The 12,128-nt window shown below is 54.8% G+C and overlaps 1 protein-coding gene across 1 annotated transcript; it reads right to left on the bottom strand.

The window, feature by feature from the left end:
- Positions 1 to 4,888: 4,888 nt before the first annotated feature.
- On the bottom strand, positions 4,889 to 12,056 carry ARCN1 (archain 1). The gene is made up of 10 exons (XM_008499868.2): positions 11,942 to 12,056; positions 10,349 to 10,612; positions 9,523 to 9,702; positions 9,093 to 9,298; positions 8,754 to 8,915; positions 8,475 to 8,640; positions 7,122 to 7,269; positions 6,742 to 6,850; positions 6,373 to 6,577; positions 4,889 to 5,970 (listed from the first exon to the last, which is right to left on the bottom strand). The coding sequence occupies exons 1-10, from the start codon at positions 11,942 to 11,944 to the stop codon at positions 5,881 to 5,883; spliced, it is 1,533 nt and encodes a 510-aa protein (XP_008498090.1). The 5' UTR covers positions 11,945 to 12,056; the 3' UTR covers positions 4,889 to 5,880.
- Between the last annotated feature and the right edge of the window lie 72 nt (positions 12,057 to 12,128).

The following is a 12,128-nucleotide window of genomic DNA, read 5'->3' as shown; positions in this document are numbered from 1 at the left end:
GCTGCTCAGAAGGCAGGGAGCGATGCCCAGGTGGGATAGCCTGGGAGTGAGACACAGGAGCTGAGGGTTTCATGAGAAGATCCTCAAGGCTTGGGCTCTGTCTAAGAGGATTGGAGCTGCCAGCCTCTCAGCTCAATTGGCTTTGCCACCGATCCTGTAATAGGACTGGGGTGAGAAGAGTCCAGAGGGCAGCACTAGCTGCACAGAAGGGCTCCCATCTGGATCCCCAGGGACCCACAGGGCAGAAGCCCCATTGCACTCACCTGGATGATGGTCTGGACTCTGTGGGTTGGGCTGGCTGGGATCCTGCCAGGTGCCTCCATGATGCCTGTTCGGGGTTGCCAAGTGCTCTCAGGCACAGGTTGCTGCCAGAAGAAACAGAGGATGTCAGTACAGGTGACAAAGCTGTGTCATGTCACATCCCTCCTGCACGTTCCTGCCAGCAGCCTGAGCATCCCAGTGTGGCAAGGCACGCGTCCCCAGCTGCACAGGGACACCTGCAAGAGTCAGGATGGGACACAGTGCCAGGACCTGGCACACTGGCTTGGCTTTGGGAATGGGTGTCCTCAATGCCAAGAGTGACATGCAGCTGGACTCCCATTGCCACTGAGGACACAGGAGCACAGCATCCAGCTGTGCCCAGAAACATCTGCCTTCCCCACAGCACATGCTGACACACCCCATGTGCCTGTCCCCAGCACCTAGGGACACACCTTCAGTCCTGCAGGACACACCAGTGTCTTGAGGTGAACCAGCCCATCTGAGCACTCCCTGTCCCTGCCTGTGCCCTGCCTGGCTGGCACACGAACCCACACCAGGCTCCAGTACCACTTCCCACTCTCTGCATAAGCAGGAGGCAGTGAGGGGAGGACTGGTTTCCACCACCCAGGCTCATGCCACCGTCACATCCCGGGATGATCCAAGGTTACTAAATTTACAGACTGCTGCTCCCCGTGTCCCTCCCTTCCGCCTGGCCAGCCAAAATGCAGCTTAACCCTTCCTGGGCACATGAGGCAGCTGAACTGGGAAGCACTCCTACCCCTGTTAGGGACCCCAGTACTGGGGCAGCCAGGAGCATCGGGCTCAGTTTGCTGCAGCATCACCCATGGGCCCACCAGCCCCCACATCCCATGGGGCCAAGGACACCCCCCCCCCCCAGCTGAGCTGCGGAGGCGAGCGGGCGGCTATTACACACTGTGGAAAAAATGAAATGTTGGAAAACACCAGACGTGGGATCAGAGCTGGGATGGAGCCCAGGCAGCTCTGTATGACACCAGGACCAGCTTCCCCACAGTGAGGGCTCCATGGGGATGGCAGCTGACCCACACTGGATGGTGGCAACTCAGCTGGGGCAGGGGGAAGCAGAGACAGGGTACCCCAGGAGCAGCTCCCCAGCACCCACCAGCTGTCGAGGCCAGATCTCTGCTTTCCCTTACCTGCCTCCCAGCCCTGGCCCGGGCACCAAGTGGGACCCTCTGTGGCAGCGTCCCCATGTCTCCTCGGCGCAGGGGCGCTGCTCTTCCCAGTATCTGGAGACCCCACAGCCCAGCCGAGCCCCTGCCCTTTGACTGCACCCAGGCCAAACACAATGTCGGGGAAGGAGGAAAAGCCAGGAGGGGCTGGGCTGCTGCATAGGAAGGGAGCGGGGCCAGGGTGGGATCCTGGGCTGGTGTTAACCCTTTCCTAGAAAGGCTGTGCTGGGCAAGCAGCGCGGCGGTCCCCCAGCCCCACCACCCAGGGAAACCATCCCTGCTCCTGCCCATCTGCTGCCTGAACACACCCTTCCTGCCATGGCCTTGGGGGTCCTTGGTGTCTGGCTGCTCCCCCTGCCAGCCCCCCAGGAAATCACCCTCCACCCCAGCAGACCCCTCACCTGGTTCCTTGCTTCACAGGGGATGCGTGCCAGCCCCCAGCCCGTCCCTTAAGGGGTGCAGGGGGATGCAGCCCCTCTCCAGACAGCACTGCTGGAGGAATGTGGGGCGTGAGCACGGCTGCCCCAGCCAGCGCCCCACTGCTGAGGCGGACAAGGCAGCCTTTCTTCTCCTTCCACAGCCTACAGAACGTGCTGCTTGTTCCTGCCGTGGGAAGCAGCAAAGGCAGCAAATGCCAAGGGGTCGGGCTCGGTTACTGCCCGACAGCCCCGTCCCCCTGCCCCCTGTGGTCAGGGCTGCCTGCTCAGCCCCAAGGACAAAAGCTGCTTTCTTCTCCCAGGGCAGACAGAGGCCTCACCTGGGAGGATGCCCAGCCTCACCGACGCCAGCCGAGCTGCATGCTGACATGCTGCCTCCCCAAAGGGACCCCCTGCATCTCACTGTCCTCGGGGGCCTGGTTCCGCCTGACCTGTTGCTGCTGCTCACCTTACATGGGCACAGCCCAACCTGCCTTGCACCCCATCAACATGGACAGGTGCCAGACCCAGAGCCACACCATGTGCTGCTGCCCAGGCCCCAGCCAGACCACAGGCCAAGGGCTGTCCTGATGCATCAACATGTGTCCTGGCACACCGTGCCACCCACTGGCCACGGTGCCAGCCATGCCCAGTGCAGCGTGCCAGGGGTAGGCACATGGCATCCCATGGCATTGTGGCCTTTCCCCTTGGCCAGGGCTGGGTGAGTTGTGGGAGGACTAACGGGTGCACAGCACTGCAGCCTCCGTCCAACTTGGCAGCTTGCTTGCTCCCCATCTGCAAACATGCTCAGGGCGTGTTCATCTCTTCCCACACCCTCTGCCCCGGTAAACAACCAGTCCTTCCACCAGCAGCTGGGGAGATGGAACCCATCTCCAGCACAATGCCAGAGGGAAGCAAGGAGCCTGATCCTGGCTGCCGTGCCTGGGGCTGCCCCAAGCCGAGACACAGCCGGCTCCATCCCACCCGGGCAGGGGGCAGTACTGCAGTACTGTTCCTGGGACAACCCAATGCTGATTGGCAATAACATTGCCGTAAATCAGCCGCCAGGCAGCTCTTTCGGGAGCTGAGGAATCCCGGCCGCACCCGCTGATCTCAGCGCTCCCGGGAATCACTCCGGCTCCAGCCCGGCACAGCAGAACTCAAGGACTGAGCCCAGTGTCAGCATGTGCCTCCAGCCACCATGACACAGACAGGGAAACCACAACCACCACTGAGCTCCATAAACAATCCTGGAGACTTACCCCTCAAAGCCCTCTGGCAGCCAATGATGGCCCCTCACCTGGAGGCCAGGCACTGAGCTGGACAGGGAGCACCTGTGGCTTCTGATGATGATAGCTCAGGGACCACGATAGGTTTAGTGGATCTGGAATCTGGTCCCTGGAACAAATCAATCACCCAGCCTGCATTTGCCAGGAGAGTGGCAGGGGTGAACCTCAACACTCTCCTGGTCGCTGACAAAGCATCACTTTGCCACACAAACAAGTACCTCTGTCACCCTGCACAGAACTATGCCAGCCACACAGCATCGCATGGCAAACCAAACATACCAAGCACTCCCAAAATGCACCTGAACAACACTGCCCCACTGCTGCCTCATGACCTTTAATTAATAATATATAACAGAATAATTTTGGTTGGAAAAGACCTTTAAGACCATTGAGTCCAACTGTTAACCCAGTACAGCCAGCTCCAGCACTGAACCACATGCCTCAGCACAACGTCTATACATCTCTCAAATTCCTCCATCTGCCCCACAGCAGCCCCCACCAGAGACCTGGGAGCTCGAAGGGCAGCTGCAGGGGTGGGAGGCCCAGCAGCTCTTGGGTGCAGCAGCTGGATCCTTTCTGTGGCTGCCAAATTCCTCGGGCTTTCTGGCAGTGGCCAAAGGGGCCATGGGGAGAACGTGTCAGGAAGCTGGGAATAAACAAGACGCAGAGCATGGTCTGGCCAGGCCAGTGCTGTTCCCAGGCTCCCCCAGAGGCGTCAGGGACCATGGGGCAGCCTGGGGACAAGCACTCTCTCTCTACAGCTGCACGGGAGCAGCAGCGGGATTCAGCATGGCGGACCCTCTCATTTGGGATGTGGAATCTCCCAGGTGGGGCTCCCAAACCCAAACTGCTCACTGCAGCAGACCCATTCTCGTGCCAAGCCTACCCACACGCTCCCACCAAAGCCCGGTACTATGACAGGTGAAGGTGTCATCTTCTCCTGCCTGCACACACCTCCTCACCCCTCCTGAAGAGCTCCCCAGGAGGGAGCCCGCCTGAGGCAGACCAGCTGGGACGCCCGCGGCAGCACAGATCCCTCCCCGCCCGCCAGTGGGGTGCACCCGAAGGCCACCCCCCTCCCGGCCCCAAAGACGGGTTGCCAGAAGCAGGACTGGGTCCCACCGCCCGCCCTTACCGGTGCTCTTCTTCCCGTCTCTCACCTCCGCTCCGCCGGTCCCGCAGCCTTGTCCCGGGCTCCTCCGCCGGTCCCGCCCCGGCGCCGGCCTCGTCCCGCCCCACGGGGCAGAGAAAGGGGCGGGGGGACGGGGCGGACCCCACGGGCTCCCGCGTGAGCCCACGACCCTCAGACGATGCCTTTGACAATACTCTTTATTGATTAAAGATGGGAATTCTGTGTACACTGGAATGTGCCTATGCCAGTATCGAACAGGGGTTACAAAAAAGGGGGAGTACGGCTCGCTTTAAACATCACCCTCCCATAAATTCCTGGAAAAAAAAGAAACCCCAAAATCTCCTCAGATGCTTGAACTAACCTGGACTCCATTTTAAAATCATACAGACAAGCAGCTCTGGAAGAGGACCGAGTTAACAGGATTCGTCACCTACATTGCTAGGGAACAGGGTTTGCTCTCCTGCCCTCCCAAGACTCGGCCATTTCTTCGCCGATGGAGGAAAGACTACGAACTTCTCTGGCAGGACTTCACAGGAACCGACAGAAGGGCTCTTGGGAGCACAGCATGCAAGGTTTTTCGAGCATTTTCTTTTCCCCTGTAATGCTCAAGACCTGCAGCAGAAGCCAGTGCTCCCACATGCTGTTGGGGACATGCCCAGAGCTGGGCATGTGAGATGAGTTTTCAGTGGAGCACAAGTGTATGAGATGAGGCAAACTGATGCTTGTGAGGAGGAATGGCTCTGGCACTTGGAACAACCCCATCTTTTCTGGAAACCAGCGTTTCCTTCCCCTCCCTCCACAAGTGCTGAGAAAGGACAGGTCTAGGACAGGTCCTAGCACACAGGCTGAAGCACTCAGTCTCAGCTGCTTGTACCCAGGCAGATGAAGCCTTCAGCCCCTCAAGGCACTGAGAGGGCCCTGGGAAGGACGTGGGGCTGACTCTAACCTACTTCAACTGCCCCCAAGCAGCTGTGGCAGAGCCAGGTGTGGGGCCATCACTGTCCCACAGGGCTGATGAGACAGCAGGAACCATGCGGGGCCCAAGGACCAAACCCCGACTTCCTCTTCCCCACCTCACAACTCCCCACCTTCAGAACCGAGGCATCCCTGTGCAAACTATCTCACTGCCTGCATTCATCTGCAGGAAAAAGGTGAAGGCCGAGAAGAAATCAAACCAGCAGCACCAGCAAGTGGGCCTTCCTGGAAGGGGAGGGAGCGGTTTAAGTTGAGTGCTGGAACTCAGCTCCAGGTGTCTTCAGGAGAGAAAGGGATGTGTCAAGGCCAGGTTCTCCACTAAGATTTTGTTCTTCTGTGGGCTCGTAAAATGTGCTGAAGAAGTTTGTGGCCTTTCCCCGCATGAGTGCATCAATTCTCTGCCAGCAATGTCTGTGACCCAGGAACACGAAAGATGGCAGACAGAGCCACATGTCTGAGCAGAGAGAGGGCTGCAGAGCTTCCAACATTCAGCCTCTTTTTCTTGTGTTTTTTTCTTTTTTTGTGGGTTTTTTTTTGTTTGGTTGGTTGGTTTTTAAATTTAAAAATTTCTTCCTTTGAATTCCCCAGAGCTGGCATTACAGGATTTCGTACTTGTCCACCAGGAAGGTGGTTTCAATAGAAAACCTCACAGGGCTGTTCCCGTCTACCTGGGTCACTTTGGTAACCTGCAGAGAGTAACAAGGGGCAGAATTAGCTGAGCAGGGAATGCTGCAATGCCTTCCCTTCAGAATGGTCATGAGGACACCATCAACCCAGCACCCCCAAACCATGCATCAGCCCCGAATGGAAGAGCTTCGTTCTCAGGAAACCTGAAAACAGGGGAAGGATTCTTTGCGGTAACTATGTCTTGCCAGGAGTTAAGCACCAGTTGCAATCTCCAGCTCAGCAGGGATGTGCCCAGAAGTGTTCAGCTCAGATAAGAGCAATGGATTCTCTAACAAAGTCTGGGGGGAATTAATCATTACTCAGACACAAAGGTGCAACTGAAAGCACAGGCACACTCTGAGAAACCAAAAGGCACCTTGAAAGAGGCAAGAGTGACATCATGGTGGCAGCAGTGACCGTACCTGTATGTTGCAATAATTTTTTTTGGAGACAAAGGAGACCTGCACAGGGAAGAAGTCGTTGGGCTGCCCCGCTATGCTGAACTCCAGGCTGCCGCTCTTGTTTTTGGCATCTATCACTGGCAGGCACCACTCAAGGAGGTTTCTCCGGCTGTCATGGCGATACTCACCATCGATCTCCCCAATCACTGGGGCACCCACACCAGACCTAGAGCAGGCAGTGAGAAGCTATATGAGACAACCTGCACAGAGCTACCAAAACATTTGTTGAGCCCATTAGCGTGGCCAGACTGAAACCAGGGAGGGGTTCCCTAACCGAAGGGATCAAGTACTACACTTGTCAGGACTGCCCGGACAAGGAGCATTACTCACGGCAAGGGGATGGTGATGACGACGTCGTTCAGCTCTAGGCACTCCTCCTGCAACTCATATTCGATGTTGACATCACAATTGTTCCCACTTTCTGATGGCCAGCAGTTAACTGAGGGTGCAGAATAAGCCAGCTGAGTAAGGCAGACTTGCTATGTGGAAAACACTTACAAAGGATGGCACATGGTTATCCCCAAGAAACCGTGAATTTAACAAAATCCTTTTGTTTTCTTCACAGGTGTTACAGAAAACGCACACTGCTGAGAACAGGTAGTGTCCCACAGAAGACATGTGACATCTCACAATGTGGCCCAACTGCTGCAAGGCAGGCCATGAGCCATCAGGGCACAAACACCTGTCCACCTGAGCCCCCTGGCACTTACTTGTCAATGGAATGAAGGACTCCTCCGTTGTCTGCAACCTCCACTTCAGCACGCCCACGTCGCTATTGATAGGGAATGACTTTTCTGGGTTCTTCAGACCGATCTGTGACTCTGCAGTGAAGAGCTTTTTGTCCACGTTGGGGTGAGTCTGAAAGGGGAATGCACACCCAAGCTGTAGCTCTAAGGATGGTATGTAGGTAACACAGGGTCTAACGAGACAGGCCTTACAGAGCATGGCTTCCCAGAACACATTCCTTGACAAAACACACATCAGTGTTGCTCCTGGCCCAGAAGCCCAACTGAAGCACACCCTGCTTATATTCCTGGGATTCCCACCAGAAAATGCTGATCTAAGAGCAACACACACAACTGCTATTTCTACAGAAACTACAGCGGTGGACATGCTCAGCTGGTACTGACAGAACAACTTTAGCAACTCTTAGCATCTCCAAGTCCTGAAACTCACAATGGACATTTATCTTCAAAAAAAAAACCAACCTAGTCCTGCTGGGAACAACATCCTGAGACCACAAAAATCCTACTTCCCTCAGCAACCTTAATAGGTGCATATACATATATGTCAGCAACCAAACACCATTTAAATATTCCCTTTTTAGAGGCATATTTTTGCAAGCCAACATTCAAATGACACTTGACAGGCAGGAGTCAGCCCTGGATTTGATCTTGCTTTCCATCCAAAGCAGCACATGTAGGAGCATGGTTAGGAATGTGGTCAGGAGATGTGCTGACAAGGAACCTGCCTATATGATGTACAGACAAGGGCTAGGTGAGGAGCAGGAGGGAGCAGGTGAGTGAATATCAAGCAGGACCATCAATAGGGGTCAGTGAGGTCATACAGAGGGGAGAAAGGGCAGCACAAATCTCTTGAGAATCTTCTGAGTTGCTCTTGCTGTCAAGGGCTCAAGAGAGCAGCCTCAAGAGCAAACAGGTGCTGTTCTAGGTGACAAATCAGCCCCTGACATCCACAGGAAAAGTTTATGGCAATACTCCAGAGCCACAGCTGAAGCTGCACCAAGAGACACTGCAGGCTGCTGCAAAGTCCAGGCAGAGAAGTCATCATGGCAATGCCTGTGACAGGACAGATAAGGCTGTAAGGGCAAGAAGGTGAGTGCACGAGACTGGGTTCCTCAAGTGAGCTTCAGTCTTTAGAGCATGAGTTGGCCCTGCACTTGTTCTGGCAGCCTCTGCAGTGGCTGCACCCAGTATCAACACACGTGGTTGAGAAAGCTCAAACAAGGATATAGGACAGTTGCACAGGCAAGTGTTCCCTGTATTTTGGCCACAGAGCAGCAAAAGCATGCTCAGCATCATGGCACACCCAACAGGCTTTACCTGTAGCTGCACTCCCCTCTTGTCTTCATTTTCTACATGCAGGCGAATCCGTGCAAATTTGTCATCAGAAATGTGCAGCATGATGATGCCGTGCAACTCCATGTTCTGCAGCCCCCCATCACGGCCGCAAGTCAAGGAAATTTTCTCCTCTATTTTCATGTGCACACTAGATGGGACAGAAGAAAAGCAGGGATCTCAAGTCCTACACTTGGCATCTAACAAGCAAGGTGAGATACCAGGGGAGAGCTGTGAGTAGACTGCTCCATCAGCAATACCCACCTCTCCATGTTAACAGGAGGAGCAAGGACTTTGGCTGCTTCTGTGGAGCGCTTGCCTACAGAAGCCATGATGTTCTCTCCTTCTGATTTCAGCTTGTCCACAAAGTTGTCCACCTCCTTTCCCTTAGCGCCAAGCTTCAAGGCTTTACTGGGACCTGAAGGCCTAAATGAAAGGCACAAGAGTTTCCCAAATCCACTCATGCCAATAGATTCCTCCTTCCTCGTTATGTAACCCAACTATCCCAACCTTTCTTTTTTCTGGGGGGAGAACACATGCTCTGTTATAATTTACATCTGGATTCTGCTCCAAATATTACCAGTAGCTGGGATCTCCTTTTACCTGGCAGGCGCTGGCGCCACCTTGGGCTTCTCAGTTTCAATGATGGTCTCTGTGATCATGGCCGCTGTTGTGCCCCCCGAGACGGCTGAGCTACCAAAGCCACCAAACCCGGGGGCCTTCTTGCCTTGCCTCTCCGCATCCCTCCTAGCTTGCTGTAACTCCTTCGCTTTACGGCGCATCTCGGCTTTGGCCTCGCGCTCCTGAGTCTGAACCAAAAGACAAGGCAGGGTGAGCTTTGCAACCTCAGTCTCTGTCTGCAGAGGAGCCAAGTGTCTTTCCTCGTGAACACTTTGTGAAGGAAAAAGCAGTAAGTTTACAGAGAAGCTAAATCGTGGTATGAACCTATCAAAACAGAGTCCCAGCTGTGTGCAAAAAAACAATTTTCCCAGACAGGGCACCTCACACAAGGCTGGCAGGGATTATCGCTCACCTCTCGGACTGCTCGGAACACCTTCTCCTCATGTGAGTCCATCTCAGTGAATGTCCGGATTTGTGCCAAATTTACATTCTCACGGTAGCCCAGGGCAACGATTTCATCAAAGGCAAAAATCAGGTCGAAGCAGTGCTCAGAGATCTCATTCTCCTCCAACGCTCGACAGTATTCAGGGATCTAGTTAAGAGAACATTTGAAAGGAAGATCTGTGGGCAGTGCTGTGTAAACATACTCCTCTACTGTTTGCAGACCCTTCACAAGACCAGCATGTCCTTAGGCTGCTCTTCCTAACTTCACATTGCCGAAAAATAAGATGAAGTTTTGCCATTATTATTTTTTCTACACTAAAATACTCATCCAACCTCCCAGCTTCATGGTAACACTAACCCAGAAGAACCTAAACACACCCTGCGGGCAGTGAATTTCCTGGAGACCCCTTGGTTACGTGAGGACAGCTGCACAACGAAACACACATGAAGCAGCCCTGTACCTCCAACAACAACAGGCTGCAACATCAGGGTCTTTTTAGAAGGAATACATATGTTACCTTAAGAACATAGAAAACCTTCAATGCTAAATTTACAATATTGTCCCTTTGGTCTCACCAGCTGAACTGCAACAGAGATTTTTTATTTATTTATTTATTTATTTATTTTCATATAGCTGAAAACCACCACTGAAACTTCAAAGCTGACTTCCAAGTCAGCAAGAGGCTCTGGAAAATCAAGTTGGAAGCAAGCAGCACTTCAGCACCAGCTCACCAACAGGCTCCCTGGCCACAGCGCTGCTCCAGGCCGTGTACATGCCACCCCTGGATCCTTACCACTCTGGAAAAGAGTCGGAGTGTTTCTAGGTCTTCCAGGATGTTGCTATTCTTGGTGGTGATCAGCACCATGTAGAGCTTCTCCATTGGCTGGTAGACATACCGCACACTCTCCGTCTCCACGAACGTGTGCTGCTTCCCTGTGTTCATCAGCTTTGGGAAGGCCGCCAGCAGCCCCTCGATCCGGGTCCGGGTCATCTCCACAAACTGCCGGGAGACAATGGCCTTCCCTGCCTTCGTGCAGACAGCTGCTGCCAATAGCACCTGTGGGGAAGGTGAGGGCTGGTGAGCTCCCACAGCCTCCCACAGCCATGCTGTGGGCCCCCCAAAGATCGCTTCCCAACATGTTCTACTTCCACAGGTACCACACAACCATATGATTCTCCTTCAACAACATTTTAAGTCTTTTTCTGTGACTAGCACCAAAAGAGCATATCCACCCTTACTTTTCCCTCTCCAGTTTCTGTTCTTAAGTTAGTCTGAATTAAAGCTCCCTATCATCCCATTGGGCACACACAGCAGATCAGCCTATTCCTATGCACACAGAGGTATGACAAAATCCCCCAAATGCTTTAAGTGAGGCTCTGGGTTATTGGGTTTCCTGTCAGTCTGGTCCCAGGTAACAATTAAATACAGGACTGTTTTAAAACATGGCGTTTCTTCCCAATGACACGTTTACAACAAAGCTAAATTAATCAAATACTGACAGCTACATTAATGGCAGCACTTGGACAGCTCTCCTGGACATGTCAGAGATGTTATCACACAAACAATAAAAAGATGACAAGGCAATCTCCAGCCTAGGTGTTCTCGTTCTTAACTACCTCTCAGCCTTCCTTCGCCATTTAGATCAGCTCCTTAACTAACTCTAGCACAGTCAGTCAGTTTCTGAACTTAGGATCCTTTAGAACCCCAACCAAAGGCTATCTAACAACCAAGCAAGGAGCAAAAACTCTCAGAGATCTCAGTTCACACCTTAACCCCTTGGTAAGAGAGCCAGGCTCCTTCTGGGCTGCCGTGGGGCTCTGCAGCTTGACAACTCGGGGACAAACAGACCCCGAAGTACAGGTCTGAAATAAACCTCCTCCCTGTCAGTGCTCCCCGAAACAATAACTCGGATGTGCAAAGGAAGAGGCAGCACCAAGGCCGCCGGACGACATCGAGGGTGGGCGACAAGGCGCTGGGAGGAGAAAGCTCCCGGCGTTACCCCTGTACCGCTCCTGAGCGCAGACTGGCTGCACAGAGCGCCAGAGGGAGCAGCCCTGACCCCCCAGCACACCCTCACGGCCAGCCCACCGCCGGGACCCTCGGGCTGCGGCCGCCGGCCCTGCTGTTGCGGATGCTTCACGGTTCCGTGCGGTGCTCGGTCGCCCTGCGGCACCTGCGGGCAGTGAGTTCCCCGCCACCCCCCGCGGGCTGCCGGCCCTCTCCCCGCCAGCCCGGATCTTAAAACCGCCTGCTACAGCGCTCGGCTGGGCCCCACCAGGCCACAGGGTTCCGGCACCGGCCTGCTTGAAAGCTGGGCCTACCGGCCGCACCGGGACCCCGCCCGGAGCCCCCCGAAGCCCCGCTGCACCCCGGGCTCTCTCTTACCATTTCGGCGGCGGCACGGAGGTGGGCTGGGCTCTCTGGGTCCCTGGGCTCTCCGCGTCCCCTCAGACAGCCCCACAAGATGGCGGCGCCGAGCCACGTCCCCAGCCGGAAACGTCGTCACGCAAGGCGCACGGGGCGGGGCGGCCAGCAGCCACCTCCCCTCCCCCAGGGGGCGCTGCTCCGGCTG

This window comes from Calypte anna, chromosome 24, assembly GCF_003957555.1.
Source record: "Calypte anna isolate BGI_N300 chromosome 24, bCalAnn1_v1.p, whole genome shotgun sequence".
Classification (NCBI taxonomy): domain Eukaryota; kingdom Metazoa; phylum Chordata; class Aves; order Apodiformes; family Trochilidae; genus Calypte; species Calypte anna.
The sequence above is the reverse complement of the archived record's forward strand: the minus strand, read 5'-3'. Positions and strand labels throughout refer to the sequence as shown.

Bases quoted from the DNA above. Each gene is read 5' to 3' on its own strand.
- ARCN1 (XM_008499868.2), bottom strand. The intron at 9,703-10,348 runs GTAAGGATCCAG...TCTCTTAACTAG, and splicing joins TCCGACTCTTTTCCAGAGTG to ATCCCTGAATACTGTCGAGC. The intron at 9,299-9,522 runs GTGAGCGATAAT...CTTTTGGTTCAG, and splicing joins TGTTCCGAGCAGTCCGAGAG to ACTCAGGAGCGCGAGGCCAA.